Here is a 19706-nt window from a genome sequence, read left to right on the forward strand (position 1 = left end):
GCAGCGTCCTGTGGGAGGACGCAAGAGGGCTGGGGGGCGGGCAGGGACTGGGGTGCAGGAGCCTGCCCGGGCTGGGGAGAGCGGGCCTGGGAGGGGAGGGGGTCGCGTGCAAACCCTCTTCTCTCAGCGCAGCCTCGGGCTAAACGCGCGCGAGGAGGCGGGCGCAGCCTGCCAGTTAGAGCAACGGCAGCCGCTCGAGCTCTGACGCGGATCTTGTGGGGGCGAGAGGGGCTGGCGGCAACAGCTGCTGAGCACTGGGGCTTCTCCCGTTAACTCAGCCCTGGCAGGAGGCTGCTGCCGCCCGTGCACCTCCTGCGCTGGAGAGCTGGCTCTGGGCACTGCTCCCTCAAGCCAGCGCCTGCTGCTTTGCCCACCCCTCCTGGGCTGTGCCGGGCGCGGGGTTCCGCAGCCCGCCTGCCACGGGAAGAGCGCTGCCGTACACGGTGGTTTCCTATCGAGGTGGTTTTGCTGCTCCCTGTGAACCGCCCGCCAACGTCTGTCGCTGTCCAGCGCGGTGACTCCCGGCAGCGTTACGAGAAGGGGTGGGGGAGGGGGAGAGCAGGTTGGCGAGCTTGGCGGGAGTAGCCACATGCATTTCCTCGTCTGCAATGACTGCACCTGTGAGTGAATGAAGCTGCTGCACTGAGGAGGGCAGAGAAAGACACGCAGCGGCTCCAGGGGTCCTGATCATCTCGCGGGTCTCGGCCTTCCCCCGCCTTAACCGCCCAAACCTGCTCCATGCGGGAGCCGAAGAGGATCTCCCCGCATGCCCTTGTGGAGGCCCACTTCTGCACCCCCCACTGACAGGTACTGTGGGGCGGGGGCAGCCTGGCCCCTCCGTGTGCGTGTGTCTCCTCTCGCCTTCTCTTCCCAGGGATTTATTGGATGAAGATTTTTATGCTTTTTTTTTTTTTTTGGTTGGTTGGTTGCTGGTCGGTCTGTGGGGTGGGAAAGGAGAGAGACTTCAGCTGACACGGTTCCTGTGCTCCAGAGCTTCCCTCGCGTTACTCTCTGCCTCGTGGGGAAATATCCAGCTGTTCATCTGAAGGGTATTTACATCATGGTTTAGCGAGGGATCTCCCACGAAAAAACTCCCCCTCCCTTTTTCTCTAGTTCTCCCCCCCCCCCTCCCAACAACGGACCCAAAACCTTAGGAATAACCATTCCAGCTGCTTATCTCCGGGCAGCGGAGACTGATGGACAGTTACTCCACTCTGCAATGTGAGTATGTGCCTGCTGCTCCCCTTGTGGACCCGTGTGTGGGGGTGTACCAGCGACATGCAAGCAGCAGCGCACAACGCTCCAGTCTCCTGCGTGGGCAGCGGTGAACCTGGAGGGAGCAACTCCTTGTGGCTTCGCTGCCTGCTGGATGTGCTGCTGCCGGTTGCGGGATGGTGGGATGGAAGGGAAGCGGTGTCCTTCGGTGTGATGGTACCTACCAGATTAAATCGCGTTAGGAAAGCAGCTACTGCAAAGAAGGATGGCTGTGAATACCGCTGCTAGTGTGCACCCCCAATAACGCTTTACCTCTCCGCCAAAAAAACCTCATGTGCAGAGAATAGGGAGAGGGTGGAAGGGACGATCGTGCTCCCGAGCGGGCTTTCCCGTTTTGGGCTCAGCATGGAAAGGAAATGCTGGGCAATCTCTTGCGGTGGTGGTTGCGGCCTGGGGGGGTCAATCGGTAATGGAAGCTCTTCCCTGGCTGCAGTCACCACTGACACTTGTGGAGAGGGAAATTTGCTGCTGCTCTCCATGCCTCTTTTCTTAAGATCCTGCTTGATCGTGACTGTGGGGGAAACAGGCAGATTCATTAAGCACATTCTTGTTTGGAGAAGGAAAGGGAGTGTGTGTGTGTGTATATCTATATATAGATATAGATATATGTGTGTGTGTGTGTATTTTCCCCCCCAAGGCATAAAAGGTCCATTTTCAGTGATTCCAAACTGCCTTTGTGTTCCATGGGCAGAAGCTGATGAGCTCTCTGTTCTGAAATTCCACTGCTGCTTTCTTCTGTTTCCACCCCTAGACAGAGGAAAGGGCATTTATTTTAGTACTACACGAGAAGAATAGGGTGGGAGAAAGGGAAAGGCAAAAATGATGGTACAGTAAGGTAGGTATTTTTTAATAAGGAAATTGCCTTACAGTGGTGATCACATATGTGATCTCAGGAACCTCAAGGAGTCTGAAGTGCTATTTCAAAGACAGCCCTTTTTTGTAGTTGCTGTGTTTTGAAAATGTTTTTTATTTTTAATATAAAAATTGTTTACCACGTTGCTTCATTACGACCAAGTCAAAATATTGGAAAGCTTTATCACCCAACTTGCATCTCACCTCATCCCACCAATTAAATTATTTTCTGATTCTAGAGCAACATGATCCTTGATTCAGGCATGTCTTCTTTAGGAACATCAGTAAAGAGATTGATTATATATAATCCAACTTAACTTCTTGATTCCTTCCTAATCATCATTCCAGCGTTATGCCGACAGTGTGCTTGGGGTTGTTCAAGATTTAGATAAAGATATTGGGGGGGAGGGGCGGAGTGTTAACTTACATCAGTGTAACTTCACTGTCAGTTACACTGGGGAATGCCTTTGGCTCAGTGAATACTGTATCATCAGGGAAAAATTTGGACCATGAGTTACTCTTAACATACACCTATGTAAATAAGATCAGAATAAATCCCTGAGGGGCTTGTAAGATCTCTGTAGGCCATAACAATTGGCTCAGTATTTCCAGTGTTCTTACTAAGGAATGGTTGGTAAAGGGCTATCAAAGCCAACTTTCTGGACACAGTGAAATGCTTTACTGGGTATATTAAAACGAAAGTAAAACACTTGATACCTCAGTCAGGGAAGACCTTGGGAGTTATTTTGTTTCTGACCAAGCCTATGAATGGACAATGTATATATCCTTTTCTCCCCCAGGGTGCATTTAAAAAGGGTAAGTTTATAGTGTAAAATGTATTTTTGCAGAGATGGTGTATTTTCATTGTCACCACCTCTTGACCCTCTGAAAAAAGATATTAAGCTTAGCAATCCTTCTGGAAAGGTCTGTGCCCTTTCCAATCTTCATATCTTAACTTCTGCTGAACCTCTAATGATTAGAAACAAATACTGATACAGTCATTTTGAAATACTAATATTGCCATCTTTCCAGAAAGATGGGCTTAATTTATTCTCTGTATGCCTTGACTTCCCTCACCTCTATTCTAAAGCACGGTACTTTTAAACAGTAACCAATTTGGGGAAGCTTGGAGTGTTAGGCATATAAGTTCACTGAAACACTTGGTTTCTTACAGCTCCAGGAGGTTGAGAATAAGTATGCACCAGGTCCTAGTTCTATTAAAATCAGTAGCAAAACTCCACTGATTTCAGTGGGAGCAGGATGGGGCCCTACATGCTGGTTCAGTGGGCCTGGATCTTCTCCCTCTAATACTGGCATAGCACCATTTGCTTAAATGGGAGGTGTGGCATTCCTGTTTTACCCTGGGGCAAATGAAAGCAGAATCAGGCTTTTGTTGTATTTTAAGGAGTAGTCCGGTTGAGTTAGGTTTTTTTTCTGTGAGGCAGGGCTAGTGAAAGGTTATAACAACAGTGAATGTATTATTAAAAGTTCCCTGAGGTTGGGGAGGTAGGTGGTAGTTTTATTTTGGGAATTTTAACATGCGTGTTCCCATGGCAAAATGCTTAATTCTCTTATTCCATAACTTTCAGCTAAAAAGCTTTATTCCTATTTTTATTTATCCCAGTTTTATTCCTATTTTTAATCTGAACTGTTCTGGATAGTTTTAATGTGCAGAAGACTGTAATTTGAACTATATAAATTGCATTTTAACACTAACATTAAATGATCAGACAAGGAAAGTAACTTGCAAAGGCTAACTATGTGAGTGTTTGTTTTATGCATCTATTCATCTGGAATTCAACAAGACGTATACTTACCATGGCAACTTCTACATCAAATGTTACTGAACATATTCTGTTTCAGAAATAGCAGCACCTTCTTAAAGAAATACAAACACTAACCTATCAAATTAATTTCAGTACATATATCAATAAATAAGGGAATAAAGTATGTTGAAAAACTGATCTATTTTCACAAATTTTAAGTTTAATTTTCTTATAGATAAATTTTGGTTTCACACTTTTTTATTTTCTTTTGATGAAAAGGAAAGGGAAAAGTAGAGTAATTTTTAGGGCTGTCACACGATTAAAATTAATCACATGATTAATCACACTTTTAAACAATAATAGAATACCATTTATTTAAATATTTTTGAATGTTTTCTGCAATTTCAGATATACTGATTTCAGTTACAACACGGCATACAAAGTGTACAGTGCTCACTTTATATTTATTTTTGATTACAAGTATTTGCACTGTAAAAAAACAAAAGAAATAGTATTTTTCAATTCACCTAATACAAGTACTGTAGCACAATCTCTTTCTCATGAAAGTGCAACTTACAAATGTAGAATTATGCACACAAAAACTGGGTTCAAAAATAAAACAATGTAAAAGTTTAGAGCCTGCACCTCCACTCAGTCCTACTTCTTGTTCAGCCAATCACTCAGTCAAACAAGTTTATTTACATTTGCAGGAGATAATACTGCCCGTTTCTTCTTTACAATGTCACCTGAAAGTGAGAACAGGCATTCTCATGGCACTGTTGTAGCCGGCATTGCATATTTACATGCCAGATGCGCTAAAGATTCATATGTCTCTTCATGTTTCAGCCACCATTCCAGAGACATGCGTCCGTGCTGATGACAGGTTCTGCTTGATAATAATCCAAAGCAGTGTGGACTGACGCATGTTCATTTTCTTCATCTGAGTCAGATGCCACCAACAGAAGGTTGATTTTCTTTTTTGGTGGTTCGTGTTCTGTAGTTTCAACATCAGAGTGTTGCTCTCTACACCTCGTCCCTCTCAGATTTTGGAAGGCACTTCAGATTCTTAAACCTTGGGTCGAGTGCTGTGTCTAGCCTTAGAAATCTCACATTGTTACCGTCTTTGAGTTTTGTGAAGTCTGCACTGAAAGTGTTCTTAAATGAATAACATGTGGTGGGTCATCTGAGACAGCTATAACATGAAATATATGGCTGAATGCGGGTAAAACAGAGCAGGGGACATACAATTCTCCCCAAAGAGTTCAGTCACAAATTTAATTAATGTATTATTTCTTTAACAAATGTCATCATCATGGAAGCATACCCTCTGGAATGGTGGCTGAAGCATTAAGGGGCATACAAATGTTTAGCATATCTGACACATAAATATCTTGCAATGCCAACTACAGAAGTGCCATGCAAACGTGTGTTCTCGCTTTCTGATGGCATTGTAAATAAGAAGAGGGCAGCATTATCTCCTTTAAATGTAAACAAACACATTTGTCTTAGTGATTGGCTGAACAAAAGGTAGGACTGAATGGACTTGTAGGCTCTGAAGTTTTACATTGTTTTGTTTTTGAGTGCAGTTATATCTACATTTGTAAGCTGCACTTTCAGGACAGAGATTGCACTACAGTACTTGCATGAGGTGAATTAAAAAATACTATTTATTTTGTTTTTACAGTGCAAATATTTTGTAATAAATAATATGCACTTTGATTTCAATTACAACACAGAATACGATATATATGAGAATGTAGAAAACATTCAAAATATTTAATAAATTTCAATTGGTATTCTATTGTTTAACAGTGTGATTAAAACTACGATTAATTGCAATTAATTTTTTTGTTAATCGCGTGAGTTAACTGTAATTAATTTACAGCCCTAGTAATTTTCTTTCATGTGATTCCAACAAAAGGAAGCTACTTTGTTTTCAAACATATCCTGTATTTTAAGATCTGAATGAATTTAAGTTGATGACCATGTAATCTTGATATGCACAAAGAGGGTTCATTTTCAAATTGTAATAATTACAGGAAATTTCCTTTTAGATCCATTTGAGTTTTCACCCTTCACCAGCACGTGGCATATAATACTTTGGGTTTTTGTTTTTATTTTATTTTTAAACCATGCAAACATCCACTCTCAGGTGTGTGTAACATCTTGGATGGTTTGTGTATGTTCTGCTCTGATGCAACCTACCGTACATGGCACAGCAGTGTAAACTTCACTGAGCAGGACTCCATCCCACACAGAAGATGTGCATCTTCATATCTGGTAATAGTACTACAATGATGCCATTCTCTGTGGCAGAATTTGGCCTTCACTACAGAAGGTAGTGTGAAAGCTATTACAAAGTTACTTACCAGTAATTTCTTCTGAGATTACCACAGTCTTCCATTGTGCTTAGAAAAAGGATAGCTTTTTCTAAAAAAAAAAAAAAAAGAATAAAGGAGACCCGCTGCCCACCTTCTCCAAACGGGCGCACAGAGATATGCCAGTAGCAGGGCTAAGGTGGCTCCATGCCCACTCTGCCTCCCTACCTCCGTGCCACTTCAGTCCTGGAAGCGGCCTGCATATCCCTGTGGCCCCTGGTGTGTGTGTGGGTACGTCTACACTGCACGATTATTTCGAATTAGCTTAAACCGATATTACAAAACAGATCTAATAAAATCGGTTTAGCGCGTCCACAGTGGGATCCCGAAATCGATTGTTTGCGTCCATGGTCCAAAGCTCACCTGGCTCATGAGAGCTGGACCCCAGAGTAAATATTTTCTATTCACTCCGTTCATATGGCTGGCACAAACAGGACAACACAAGAGTGCTTTCACTTAAAGCTAAACTTTACTAGTCTCAAGCACTTACACATGTCGCAACAGTTAGTAAAACACCCCCAACCCTTGATAATTACCAAAGCTGAGTGTGGCTTTGAGTGACACAGCGGCAGGCTGCCGGTGGCCAAATCTTCTGTCTGCTGGTAAGGACTGCAAGATGTATCCAGAGGGAGAGTCCAAAAGAGTCCCCAGAGTCCCAAACGAGTCCCAACTATCTCAAACTTTTTCCCCTTATTTATACATTAGTAATAGAATGAACATGTCCCTTAAAGAAAACCTTGTTAAGTAAAGCAGTTTCAATGATCAAGCAAGAGGTTCCTTCTGATTATTGATTAACCAGGTGTGGGTTTTTTCCAGAGTCTGCAGCCTTGAGACCCAATAGACATTCCTGAGGGTACATCCTGCTCTTTTAAAATGCATGTATCAGCAACTCCAATACAATTCTTATCAGGAAGGATGCGGGGTCAAGCTGCCCTTTCTGAAGTGTACACACCGGTCGTAGGCCAAGACCCGCTGCTTCCTCCAGTGAATTTCAGCTTCTAAAATTGAGCTTTTATTTTAACAGTCTGTACAAACTTGTGTTTGAACTTAAAACACAGGGTAGACCAATTTTACACAGGTGTAACTCCATGAACTGTAGTAGAGTTACTCCTGATTTGCACTGGGCATGAGATCAAGAGTCAGGCCAAAGAGTTTAAAGGCTTCAGATAGCCACCAAAACTCACTTCTTTCTAGAATCCAAAAGGCCAGTTCCAGTCACACCAGCGTTCGGTAACTGCATCTCCCTTCAGCACTGGATTACCATGTGTCACCATGCTTTTAAGGCAGTGGAACTTCACAGAACTAGTTCCAGATGTGTGCTCCTGATTCAGCAAAGCATGTAATGGCCTGTGCCGAACTAGAAGCACATGAGCAGTGATCCAATGAGGCTGCCCCCTGTGCTTAAAGTTAGGCACATGCTTAAGTACCTTGTTGTATCAGACCCATTAGGATAAAATTTGAACAGTTAAACTTCTGCCCAGGGAAAAAAAGAGCATTAAACTTGAACCAATGTAGCGCTATTTGTAATAGGATAATAAGTCTTGTGGATAAGGGAGAAGCGGTGGATGTGGTATACCTAGACTTTAGTGAGGCATTTGAGTATGGTCTTGCATGTTATTCTTATCAATAAACTAGGCAAATACAACTTAGATGGGGCTACTATAAGGTGGGTGCATAACTGGCTGATAACCATACTCAGAGAGTGGTTATTAATGGCTCCCAATCCTGCTGGAAAGGTATAACAAGTGGGGTTCCGCAGAGGTTCTGCTTTGGGACCAGCTCTGTTCAATATCTTCATCAACGACTTAGATATTGGCATAGAAAGTACACTTATTAAGTTTGCAGATGATACCAAACTGGGCGGGATTGTAACTGCTTTGGAGGACAGGGTCATAATTCAAAATGATCTGGACAAATTGAGAAATGATCTGAGGTAAACAGGATGAAGTTTAATGAAGACAAATGCAAAAGTGCTCCACTTAGAAGGAACAATCAGTTTCACACATACAGATGGGAAAGAGACTGTCTAGGAAGGAGTACGGCAGAACGGGATCTAGGGTTATAGTGGACCACATGGGCTAAATATAAGTCAACAGTGTGATGCTGTTGCAAAAAAAGCAAAGTGATTCTGGATGCATTAACAGGTGTGTTGTGAGCAAGACACAAGAAGTCATTCTTCCGCTCTACTCTGCGCTGGTTAGGTCTCAACTGGAGTATTGTGTCCAGTTCTGGGCACTGCATTTCAAGAAAGATGTGGAGAAATTGGAGAGGGTCCAGAGAAGAGCAACAAGAATGATTAAAGGTCTTGAGAACATGACCTACGAAGGAAGGCTGAAAGAATTGGGTTTATTTAGTCTGGAAAAGAGAAGACTGAGAGGGGACATGATAGCAGTTTTCAGGTATCTAAAAGGGTGTCATCAGGAGGAGGGAGAAAACTTGTTCACCTTAGCCTCTAATGATAGAACAAGAAGCAATGGGCTTAAACTGCAGCAAGGGAGATTTAGGTTGGACATTAGGAAAAAGTTCCTAACTGTCAGGGTAGTTAAACACTGGAATAAATTGCCTAGGGAGGTTGTGGAATCTCCACAATAACGTCGATTTCCGTCCACATGAACCCTAATCCGAGTTATCACTATCGAATTTAGCGCTACTCCTCTTGTTTGGGAGGAGTTCCGAAATCGATTTAAGGAGCCGTTTAACTCGATATTAATGACGACGTCATGTGAACGGATACAGCGTTAAATCGGTATATCGGCCATTAAACCGATTTAAAGTCGCAGTGTAGACCTGGCCTGTGTGTGTCTGTCTGTCTGTCTCCGTATGCTTCCCTGCTCCAAGTGCCGACTCCGCAGCTCCCATTGGCCAGGAACTGTGGCCAATGGGATCTGCAGGGGCGGCACCTGCGGGTAGTGGTGCACGGAGACTCCCCCGGTTGTCTTTCCCCCCCCATCCCCACCTAGGAGCCGCTGCCGGAGGGGTGTGTATGCAAGTCACTTTGGGAGCCATGCTGCCTGAGGTAAGCACCGCCCCCCTACCTCCCAATTCCTTGCCCCAGCCCAGAGCCTGCACTCCCTACTGCACTGCAACCCCCTGCCCCAATCAAGGTACCTTACTTTATTTTCATTTACTTCACAGGGGGGGTCCTGAAAATGAGGCTGGGCCCCACTAACTCTAAATCTGCCACTGCTCCAGTGCTGTTTTTCCCTTCAAGTTTTCACTGCTGCAGCTGTATAATTTGGGGTTTTTTTTTAAAGTGTATTTTAAATACAAATTCACAAACTTGGAAATTGAAAGGCAAGTCTGACATAAGACATTCTGCCCAGTTACATTGATGTAAATTCTGAGTAATTCCGTTAACTCTGTAGCTATTACTCTGGATTTACAGCTGTGTAACTGAGCAGCATGTGGCCTCCTGACTTCAGCTCATGGAGTTGAGGCACAAGTCAAAGCAGAGGATAAGTCCTTTGAAAAATCATAGAGCAGGTCTTCAAGGGACCCATTTTGAAGTACTTGGAGGAGAGTAAGGTGATCAGGAATAGTCAGCATGGATTCACCAAGGGCAAGTCATGCCTGACCAACCTGATTGCCTTTTAAGATGATAAAACTGTCTCTGTGGATATGGGGAAGGCAGTGAGTGTGAGATATCTTGACTTTAGAATGCCTTTGATACGATATCCCACAGTATTCTTGTCAACAAGTTAAAAAATATGGATTGGATGAATGGACTATAAGGTAGATAGAAAGCTGGCTAGATTGTTGGGCTCAACGGATAATGATCATTGGCTCGATGTCTAGGTGGCAGCCTGTATCAAGTGGAGTTCCCCAAGGGACAGTCCTCGGGCTGGTTTTATTCAACATCTTCATTAATGCTCTGGATGATGGGATGGATTGCACCCTCAGCAAGTTCGTGGATGATACGAAGCTGGGCGGGGAGAAGTAGATACGCTGGAGGGTAGGAATAGGATCCAGAGTGACCTAGACAAATTGGAGGATTGGGCCAAAAGAAATCGGATGAGGTAGAACATAGACAAGTATAGAGTCCTGCACTTAGGACGGAAGAATCTCTTGCACGACTACAGGCTGGGAACCAACTGGATAAGCAGCAGTTCTGCAGAAAAGAACCTGGGGATTACAGTGGATGAGAAGCTGGATATGAGTCACCAGTGTGCCCTTGTTGCCAAGAAGGCTAACATCATATTGGCCTACATTCGTAGGAGCATTGCAAGCAGATCGAGGGAAGTGATCATTCTCCTCTATTCACCATGGTGAGGCCACATCTGGAGTATTGTGTCCAGTTTTGGGCCCCCTACTGCAGAAGGGATGTAGACAAATTGGACAGAGTCCAGCAGAGTGCAACAAAAATGATCAGGGGGCTGGGGCACATGACTTATGAGGAGAGGCTGAAGGACCTGGGCTTACTTAGTCTGCAGAAGAGAAGAGTGAGGGGGGATTTGATAGCAGCCTTCAACTATCTGAAAGGGGGTTTCAAAGAGAATGGAACTAGGCTGTTCTTAGCAGTGGCAGATGACAGAAAAAGGAGCAATGGTCTCAAGTTGCAGTGGAGGAGGTCTAGGTTGGATATTAGAAAACACTATTTCACTAGGAGGATGGTGAAGCACTGGAATGGGTTACCTAGGGAGGTGATGGAATCTCCATCCTTAAAGATTTTAAAGGCCCAGCTTGACAAAGTCCTGGCTGGGATGGTGTAGTTGGTGTTGGTCCTGCTTTGAGCAAGGGTTGGACTAGATGACCTCCTGAGGTCTCTTCCAACCCTAATCTGCTATGATTCTATGATTTAATTTAGAACTTCAGTCTACTTTAGTCTGTCTATTTTATATTTACAGCCTGATCTGTTAAAATTTTACTTCAATACCTCTTTTTGTTTTTGTTTCTCTGCTACTATAATTAATTTTATTAGAATTTTAGTGAATTCAAATGGCATATTTGATATCTGTAAGAAATGTGGCATGCCACAGAATATTATGGAAGAATATTATAAAAAGTAATATATTAAAGAACCCAAGCATTAGTATATTAGTTTAATTAAAATGTAATGTGTGATAAATTACAGACTGGCCACTGTGGTACTAATTTATTATTGCATTATGATAGCATCTAGAGGCTCAAGTGATGAGTATGTTACTGTTTTTTTCAAGGTACCAAATGGAACTCCTAGTAAGAGAGAGAAGCTGCTTGAAGAGTTAATATTCTAAATAGGTGAAACAGACAAAGCAGGGAGAGAGGACATATTATCCCCTTTTTTCAAATGAGGAACTGAAGCACAGTTCAAAGGTTTCATGTGAAGCCCATTGAAGTTGTTGAGATTCTCTCTGTTGACTTCAGTGGACTTTGGCTCAGGCCCTTAAGTGACTTCCTTGATCTCATGTAGGAAACTTTTGACAGAGCAGGAACTGAACCCTCTAATACTCTCTATTTCTCTTACCTCACCTTATTCTCAGATTTTAAAAAAAAAAATTCAGTCAAGCTTCAAGTACTATACATTCTAGATCTTGCCCGACCCCATCTTTCCTGTTTTTATTTTCTGTGTTTGTCTACTTCAGGCAGGGACTGTTTTCATTTGTGTAAAACATCTTGCAAACATTAATTGACCTCCTTAATAATTAAACAACAATAAAAGGGCAGTTTGACAGGTATAGAACTATGATAGAAGGGAGACATAGGTGCCTACCTAATTATAAAGTATCAGAGGGGTAGCCGTGTTAGTCTGGATCTGTAAAAGGCAACAAAGAGTCCTGTGGCACCTTATAGACTAACAGACATATTAGAGCACAAGCTTTCGTGGGTGAATACCCACTTCGTCAGATGCATGTGGTGGAAATTTCCAGGGACAGGTATAAATATGTAGGCAAGAATCAGTGTAGAGATATCAAGGAATGGCAATATACAAAAACCTATGGGAGAACACTTCAACCTCCCTAGACACACAATAGCAGATGTAAAGGTAGCCATCCTGCAGCAAAAAAACTTCAGGACCAGACTCCGAAGAGAAACTGCTGAACTTCAGTTCATTTGCAAATTTGACACCATCAGCTCATGATTAAACAAAGACTGTGAATGGCTAGCCAACTACAAAAGCAGTTTCTCCTCCCTTGGTGTTTACACCTCAACTGCTAGAAGAGGGCCTCATCCTCCCTGATTGAACTATCCTCGTTATCTCCAGACTGATTCTTGCCTACATATTTATACCTGCCCCTGGAAATTTCCACCACATGTGTCTGACGAAGTGGGTATTCACCCACGAAAGCTTGTGCTCTAATATGTCTGTTAGTCTATAAGGTGCCACAGGACTCTTTGTCACCTAGTTATAAAGATAGTCTTGGAGACTGGAATAGTTGAAAGTACTGATTGCTTAGGTAATGAAGAAGGAGAAAGTTGCCTTTTTACTGCATTGTGAGCCATTTCCATATTATAGTTATGATAGTTTCTGCTGATGTTATGTGGTAGGTGACAGAATTTTGTTTGTCTTTGTATTTAATTTTGACTCTGTGCTTGATAATTTGTATTGTTCATATGACGTGCATTTCCACTTTTTTGGTCATAATCAAACTAATTTTCATTACAATAAAAATTATTAAATTTGAAAGGAAGCTGAGTACTAAATTGGTGGTTTTCAACAGTGTTCTAATCTATGAGTTTTTTTTGCTTAATGAATGGTTTTTATTCATGCCAGCACTTCAGCCTAATGTTCTAGGGCTTGTGGGTGTTAGGGAACAGAACATATTTCTATGTCTGTGAATATGATCCCACACATTTTTTTAAAATGGGAAATTTTTTCAAATCCTTATATGGCAAGAGATTTTTTTTTCATACCCATGAATGTTCTCTACTGCAGCTATTTTGCAGTTTAATCTTCCAGATGAGCTGTGTGCTATATGTTTGTTATGAATCAGATGTGAAATGTTCTTCATTTTTTTTCTGCGGAAAATAGCTTACAATATGACCTACTAAGTCATACATATTGTACAGGCTACTATCATTGGGAGAAATGATGCTCAGATACCAATAGGTCATCATCATCATGTTCCCATTATGCCTCTGGTGTTTAGGGCAGTGACGAAGCTCCTCCACTCCTGTCTGTTTCTGGCAAGTCTTTCAATGGTTCCCCAGCTGTGCTCCAGGTTTTACAGCTCAGCTTCCACAGCTCTTCACCATGTTGTTTTTGGGCGGCCTGTTTTTCGTTTGCTTTCAGCTGTCCATCTTATTGCTGCTCTGGTAATGGAATCAGTTTCTGTCCAAAGCACATGGCCAGTCCATCTCCAGCACCTCCTGACAATGACGATGCTCATATCCTCTTGGCTGCTCTGTGTCAATAGATCTTGGTTTGAGGTTGTTCTGGGACAAAAGTTACAGAGGATTTTTCTGAGGCAGGTTGTATGGAATGAAGACAGTTTGGACATGTCATACTTTCTCATTCCCCATCATTCTGTACTATAAAGTAATGTTGAAAGTTCACAGCTCTTGTTTGTCCCTGATGAGAGTGTGTGTTGGTGTCTGGTGTTTACCACTGATAGGCAGTGTCATTTTGTAGACTGTTCCTTGTTCACCAGGAGCAGCTGCATCCTCTCCTTGTGTTGCCAAATTATCAATATAATGTTGTTTGTCCACTCTTACAAGGTATTTGACCTCCTGGTGTGCCTTGCTATACTTCTTATGGTATTTGTCCTTTAGCTTCTGGGATTTTGTCTCTAAAACGTTTTTCTTCAGGGATCATCTGGTTTCTGTGGTGTTCCATATGTTGGGTGTAATCCACTCCTCCATCCTCTTCTGCCTGTAGCCTCGATAGGTTTCACTGCTCTGTTTATAAATTGCTGTTACTTTGCCCCACTTCTTATTAATCTCCTCATCTGCATTCCCCTCCTCTTCATCAAGGTCTGCAAGTGCCTGAAACCTGTTCTTCAACTGCAGAGTGAAGGCTTTCTGTATTTCAGGGGACTTTTGTTTGTCAATGTCATAAAGTCTATGTCTCTTGTTTGGTGGACCCACGTTTCTCAGTTTTAGCTTAATGGAGGCTGTCACAAGGTAGTGGTCGCTGCCAGCATCTGCACCTCTTCTCACTTTCACATCTCTCAGTGAGCGTCACCATTTGCTTTTGATAATCATGTGGTTGATCTGGTTCTTTATCTCTGCCATTTGGAGAACACCATGTCGGCTTGTGGTGAAATAAGGTTCCACTGATGACTTGGTCATTCATATTACAGAAATCAACAAGCCTCTCTCCACGCCACACCAATGTCTTCCCATTGCTCTGTTGTTGTTTGTATTGTCCTTACGGACCTTGGCATTCAAGTCTTCCATGATGATTGTTAGATTGTGGCATGGTACTCTCTCTAACTCTGCCTGTAGTGCAAGGTAGAATTTGTCCTTTACTACTTCATCACTGTCATTTGTCGGAGCATAGCACTGAATCAGGTGATATTATTGTATTTCGCTTTCAGTTTGGCTCTCATTAGTCTGCTGCTGATGGACTTCCATTCAAGCAGGGAATGTTCCACTCCCTCCTCAAAAGGATGGCAGCACCCTCATGGTGTTGTCCATCATCCCGTCCAGAATACAGCAAAGTTTCTCTTGAGTCTGTTGTTAATCTTCCTGATTCTGTCCATCTGCTCTCACTGACACCCAGTATGTGTAAGTTGTAACATCTCATCTCTACTGTGACCTGAGCTAGCTTCCCTGTTTCATGTATTGTCCGTACGTTCCAAAAAACAAGTTTGTTTTTTCTTGGTGTTGATCACTTCAGTCTTCATGCCAGTGGCTTCCTTTTGGCTTTCACCACTGGCAGTCATACAGGTCATTGACTCCTGAAGGCCATCACACACACTAATGATCAACTGCTCCGTCACTGTTTCTGTAACATATTTTGTTTTTTATGGGACAGGGTTGTTAGCCCTGTGCCTAATCCTCAACCTGGAGGACCAGGGTGTTTGTTTTGTCTGGCCCCTCCCCCACAGACCAATCCAGCAGTGTTGAACCTACCAGGTGCAAAAAGCCCCCACAGACACAAATTCTGGAGATCGTTAGAGCACTCAAGCATCCCACCACGACAAGGCACGGACACACCAGAGGACAGATACCAATAGGTGTAGCCATCTAAATTGAAGTCAGTAAGGGAGCCCTCGGCCTATTGTGGCCTTGAATTGTGACTCTTATCAATTTTTTTCTCTCTAGGTTGGAGTTAGGTACCGTTCCTGGAGTACAGCCTCTTTGACATTTCAAATGTGTGGTCTCTTGACCATACATCCAACTGAGTATTGTAGGACAAGCTAAGATTTTTTTATATCTTGATAAAGTGACATATTGCATGACATGTTGTCTTGTGTAATACCAGAAGCTTCGTTTTCATGTCACACAGTATGTCTGGTGAAGTAAATGACTGATATTTGAGAGAGACAAGGTGGGTGAGGGCATATCTTTTATTGGACCAGCTAGTGTTTTTTGTGGTGATATGTAGTCAGCACTGACTAAGGAAAGACGTAATTGACTACAAGAATATGAAGAGTATAGCACTGAGGATCAAGCATTCTTTAGAGTCATCTATGGGGAAATAATCAAGAGTAAAGAGTTGAGACTAAGGGCTTGGCTACACTCGAAACTCCAAAGCACGGTTCCGGGAGGGCTCCCGTGGCAGCGCTTTGAAGTGCGAGTGTGGTTGTGGCGCCCGTGCTGGGAGAGAGGTCTCCCAGTGCTGCAGGTACTCCACCTCCCCATGGGGATTAGCACTGTTTACACTGGCGGTTTGCAGCGCTGTAACTTGCTGCGCTCAGGGGTGTGTTTTTTCACACCCCTGAGTGAGAAAGTTGCAGTGCTGTAAAGCGCCAGTGTAGCCAAGGCCCAAGAACAGAAAAAATTAGGTTGTGTATTATGAAAAGGATCCTGATGTTGAGATGTGAAATTGCCTTCTAAAACTATGTCTGAGTCTCCATTTTTGAGACGTTATAACTAGAATATGGACAAAACACCAGAACTGCAGTGGATGCACTATATGATCTGACACTGCAGTGATTTTATGTCTTATTTCTATGATTATGATAACCTCTGTCATGTCATATGAAAACATGTTTAAATTACTGTAAAGACAGCATATGGTCTTGACCTCCAATCCTGCGGGTGAATTCCAGTGACTAAAACAGATTTCAACCTTAAAAACACTTCCATCTTGTATACAGGAGGAATTTTAAGGGCCAGCACTCTGTTGCTTTCCAAATGTGTAGACGATACCTGGTCTAGTCTGTGATACTTGCAAGTGAGGCCTGGATGATGTAACTGAAAACTGATGGAAGTTCACTATAGGGTCAGAGCTCTGGAGTGGGAGACTGCACTGTTGGAGCATGATGAGGAGGCCAGTGCTCTCCATAGCATGCTTCCCTGGGAATTAGATGTGTATCTGTGTGAAAGTTAATGATGCCTTTCAACTTCTGTTACACATCTGCACCTTTCAGAGAAGGAAAGTTTGCACAGATGTAATTGGAAATGTTAATACTGAGATCTGCTGTGGGACTGGAAGATGCAGCTAGTGAGGCTGAAAAGTACTTAGGAGGGAAAACCAACAAAGTTGAATCTGGATCCACTGGATTTACTTGATTTGAAAGCCACAGCCTGTGTCTCCCTAGTTGTCCCCAAACCTTGTTCTTCCGTCCTTGCCTCCTCCATCCCTCTTTCCTGCCCCAACATATAGGAAAACATTTTGATCCCTCAGGTTCATCTCATGGAATTTCTTGGACCTCTGTGAGCCTAAAATATTCATGATGTAGAATTGTCCTGATCATTCTGGGATCATCACAGAATCCAGTCTGATTTACATGAGGAACACAGTTACAGAACTATAAAAATGTTCTGAACGCAGTTACAGAACTATAAAAATGTAGGGCTGCTTGCTTACATTTTGTATCATAGGTGGAGAAATTAATGTTTATTAGGACTCTCACTTCCTGCAGCTTCCACTATTCTTTTCTCTCTAGCTGATTTTGTAACTTAATTCTGGCCTCCTATGTGTTACTACTCCTCCAGTTGGGGTATCATCAGCAAATCTGCTCAAAGCAGAATATATATTACTGAACCAATTTCTTCTTGGTTATGAAAGACATGAAGCAATTTCAGAGAGTAAACAGTGATTTCTTGTTTAGAGTGTAGAGATCAGAAATTTCACTGAAATCACCAATGGAAGCCTAGAATGGGCTATAGGTATCAGGAAGCCTCACTTTATTGGTAGGTGCTTCAGCCTTCTGCCCAAAGCAGCTCCATGGGCCACTGGGGGGGTGCTCTGCAGAACACCAATACCTTGTGTAGCACAGTAGGAGAACCATTCAGCTAGTGTGTAATTATTTAGGATACAATCCTGGACATGGGGTAGAGACCAGCTGAAAGGGTGCTCCTCTGTTGGAGTCAGAGTCCTTATTCCCAACCTGTTTTGGGGCCTATTGAGCTGGTCCAGGTTTACTTTGAAAGTCACAGAGTGGGTGAAAGACATTCAAAATGGTCTGTTCCTTCTCTAAGATGCCATTTTGAGCCAGTGGATCTTGTGCCCACAACTCCTTCTGTTGTGAGATTTACTGGGGAGATGTGGAGTACTCTAGCATGATCTACCTATTTTGGGGTCAAATGCTTAGTGATGAGCAGCTGCAACCCTTCCCTGACTTCAACAGGATGTGCAGCTACTCATCCGCTACTCAGTGTCTCCCAGATTTTGGACCATCCATTCATATCATCTGTGTAGCAGAAATACAGTATTTCTGCTGTTTGAAAGGTCTTCCTGCCCCATGCTGGGTTTTATAAGTACAGAGATGCACATTTTGAGCCTGCTTCTACTCCTATTGACATTAATGGCAGTTTTTGGTCAGTGATGACAGTTTGAAGATCAGACACTTCAAAAAAAACCCCACTACCCAACATATATGGTTTCTAATGCTCCTTCTCCCTGATTTTAAATAAACATTTCTTTTTCAAAAAAGTTTATATTAACCTTTTGTTAAAGGGACAAGGAAAGAAAGCAGGCCACTCATGATAATGAGTTATTCATAACTGCATTAGGATAGTACTTGGCAGTGGAGAGTGTGGAGAGGGTATAAGTGCCAGGATAGAGAGGGTTTGCTTTTGGTTAGATCTTGCCAAAGTTGCTAAACACATTTTGCTTAGATGAACTATTAAAAAAAATTGCAGTAAACCCCTTAATAATTAAAAAAATACCCCAAACCCTAGTCAAATCCAATAGTGTGATAGGGAGACAAACACAACAACTGGAAGATCTATCAGGAGTAAGATATAAGGGTGTTGGGTTTGCCAGATCTGGTTGCTGGTATACAACAATGGTGGTTCCTTTATACTCTTTTGATACATAAGGCCCAGAGGGCTGGAGAAGCCTCCACATTCCCTTTAAGAGGGAGAGCCAGGAGTCTGGAAGGGAATGGGGAGCTCATCTGGAATTAACTCAATGTCCATTGGGAAACTCTTGAAACAGCCCCCTCCCTCCCCACCCCCAATTTTGGGCTGTCTGTTCATTCTTTTTGTTGCCTCCAGGTTTTCATATGCAGATAGGAATAGCTCATTCTCTCTCCCTCCCCCAAGTTGGATTACTTTTCATTTTTATACTTGTAACAATTATTTTGCAGTAAGATTTTTTTTTTGGTGAGAAATCAGACTGTGGAGCAATAGTGCAGTTTTTCTGCACTCCCTGTCATGCCAGCCTTGACTATTGTGAGTACAGGTGCTTGAAAATCAGTTTTTCCAATAAAATATGTGTGATTTAAAAATAAGATTATAGGCATGCAATTTTAAGAAATCAGTCAGATCAGTGACTTTCCCCTGCACGTCCCTCAGAGTTTTGCCAAAAGAGATTTTACTTGGCTTTATATATTTTGATATCCCTTCTCTAAATGGAACTAGTTTCTTCCCTATATTTTCCCTCCTAGGCCATTGATCTAATTCTTCTATTAGGCAGAAGTTACTCAAAAAAGTGAAAAGGAAGTTTCACAGAGATCAAGAAATAATTTTGCATTCATTTTACCCAGCCTTTTGGTCACAGTTAGAAAGAAAGGGGATCTTAATTCTTCTGTTGCCAGGAGGGCACTGAACATTTAGTTAATGTTGGCAGAATTTGGCAAGATGGCAGGCTATTTGTTTTATGTAATTGTGGCAGCTTCAAAATAGGTATAGGTCAAAGCTACAGACTTTGGATCCCAACTTTTCCTGTTTTGAGAGTGTTAAATTCTGGTATGGAAGGGGAGTTGATTTAAGTTCATTTCTATTTCTAGAGGGACAGTTGCAGTGTACACTTCCAGGAGGAAATAGGGCACTTTGGACAGAGCAAGAGCAACTGTAGGAATCATCAAGCATGACGCTTGTGCTAGCATAGGACTGCAAGATGGAGGTCCATCAGTATGTTCTCAAGAGCCAGATCTGCGGGCATAGAAGTCTGGTTTTT

General features: G+C 42.7%; 1 protein-coding gene across 10 annotated transcripts in view; it reads left to right on the forward strand.

Annotated features, from left to right (window-relative positions):
- The first annotated feature begins 640 nt into the window (after window positions 1-640).
- The window catches only part of LRRC7 (leucine rich repeat containing 7), a 342753-nt gene continuing 323687 nt past the window's right edge, over window positions 641-19706 (forward strand). For 5 of the 10 annotated variants that reach the window (XM_075067702.1, XM_075067708.1, XM_075067707.1 and 2 more), the window contains exon 1: window positions 1127-1221. In XM_075067702.1, the coding sequence (XP_074923803.1) occupies window positions 1197-1221 (25 nt within the window). In that variant the 5' untranslated portion in view covers window positions 1127-1196. Of the gene's footprint in view, window positions 808-1126; window positions 1222-1337; window positions 1432-19706 lie in introns of those variants that run through there. The other 5 variants (XM_075067703.1, XM_075067706.1, XM_075067709.1 and 2 more) reach the window with 4 other exon arrangements.

Source organism: Chelonoidis abingdonii, chromosome 7, assembly GCF_003597395.2.
Source record: "Chelonoidis abingdonii isolate Lonesome George chromosome 7, CheloAbing_2.0, whole genome shotgun sequence".
NCBI lineage: Eukaryota > Metazoa > Chordata > Testudines > Testudinidae > Chelonoidis > Chelonoidis abingdonii.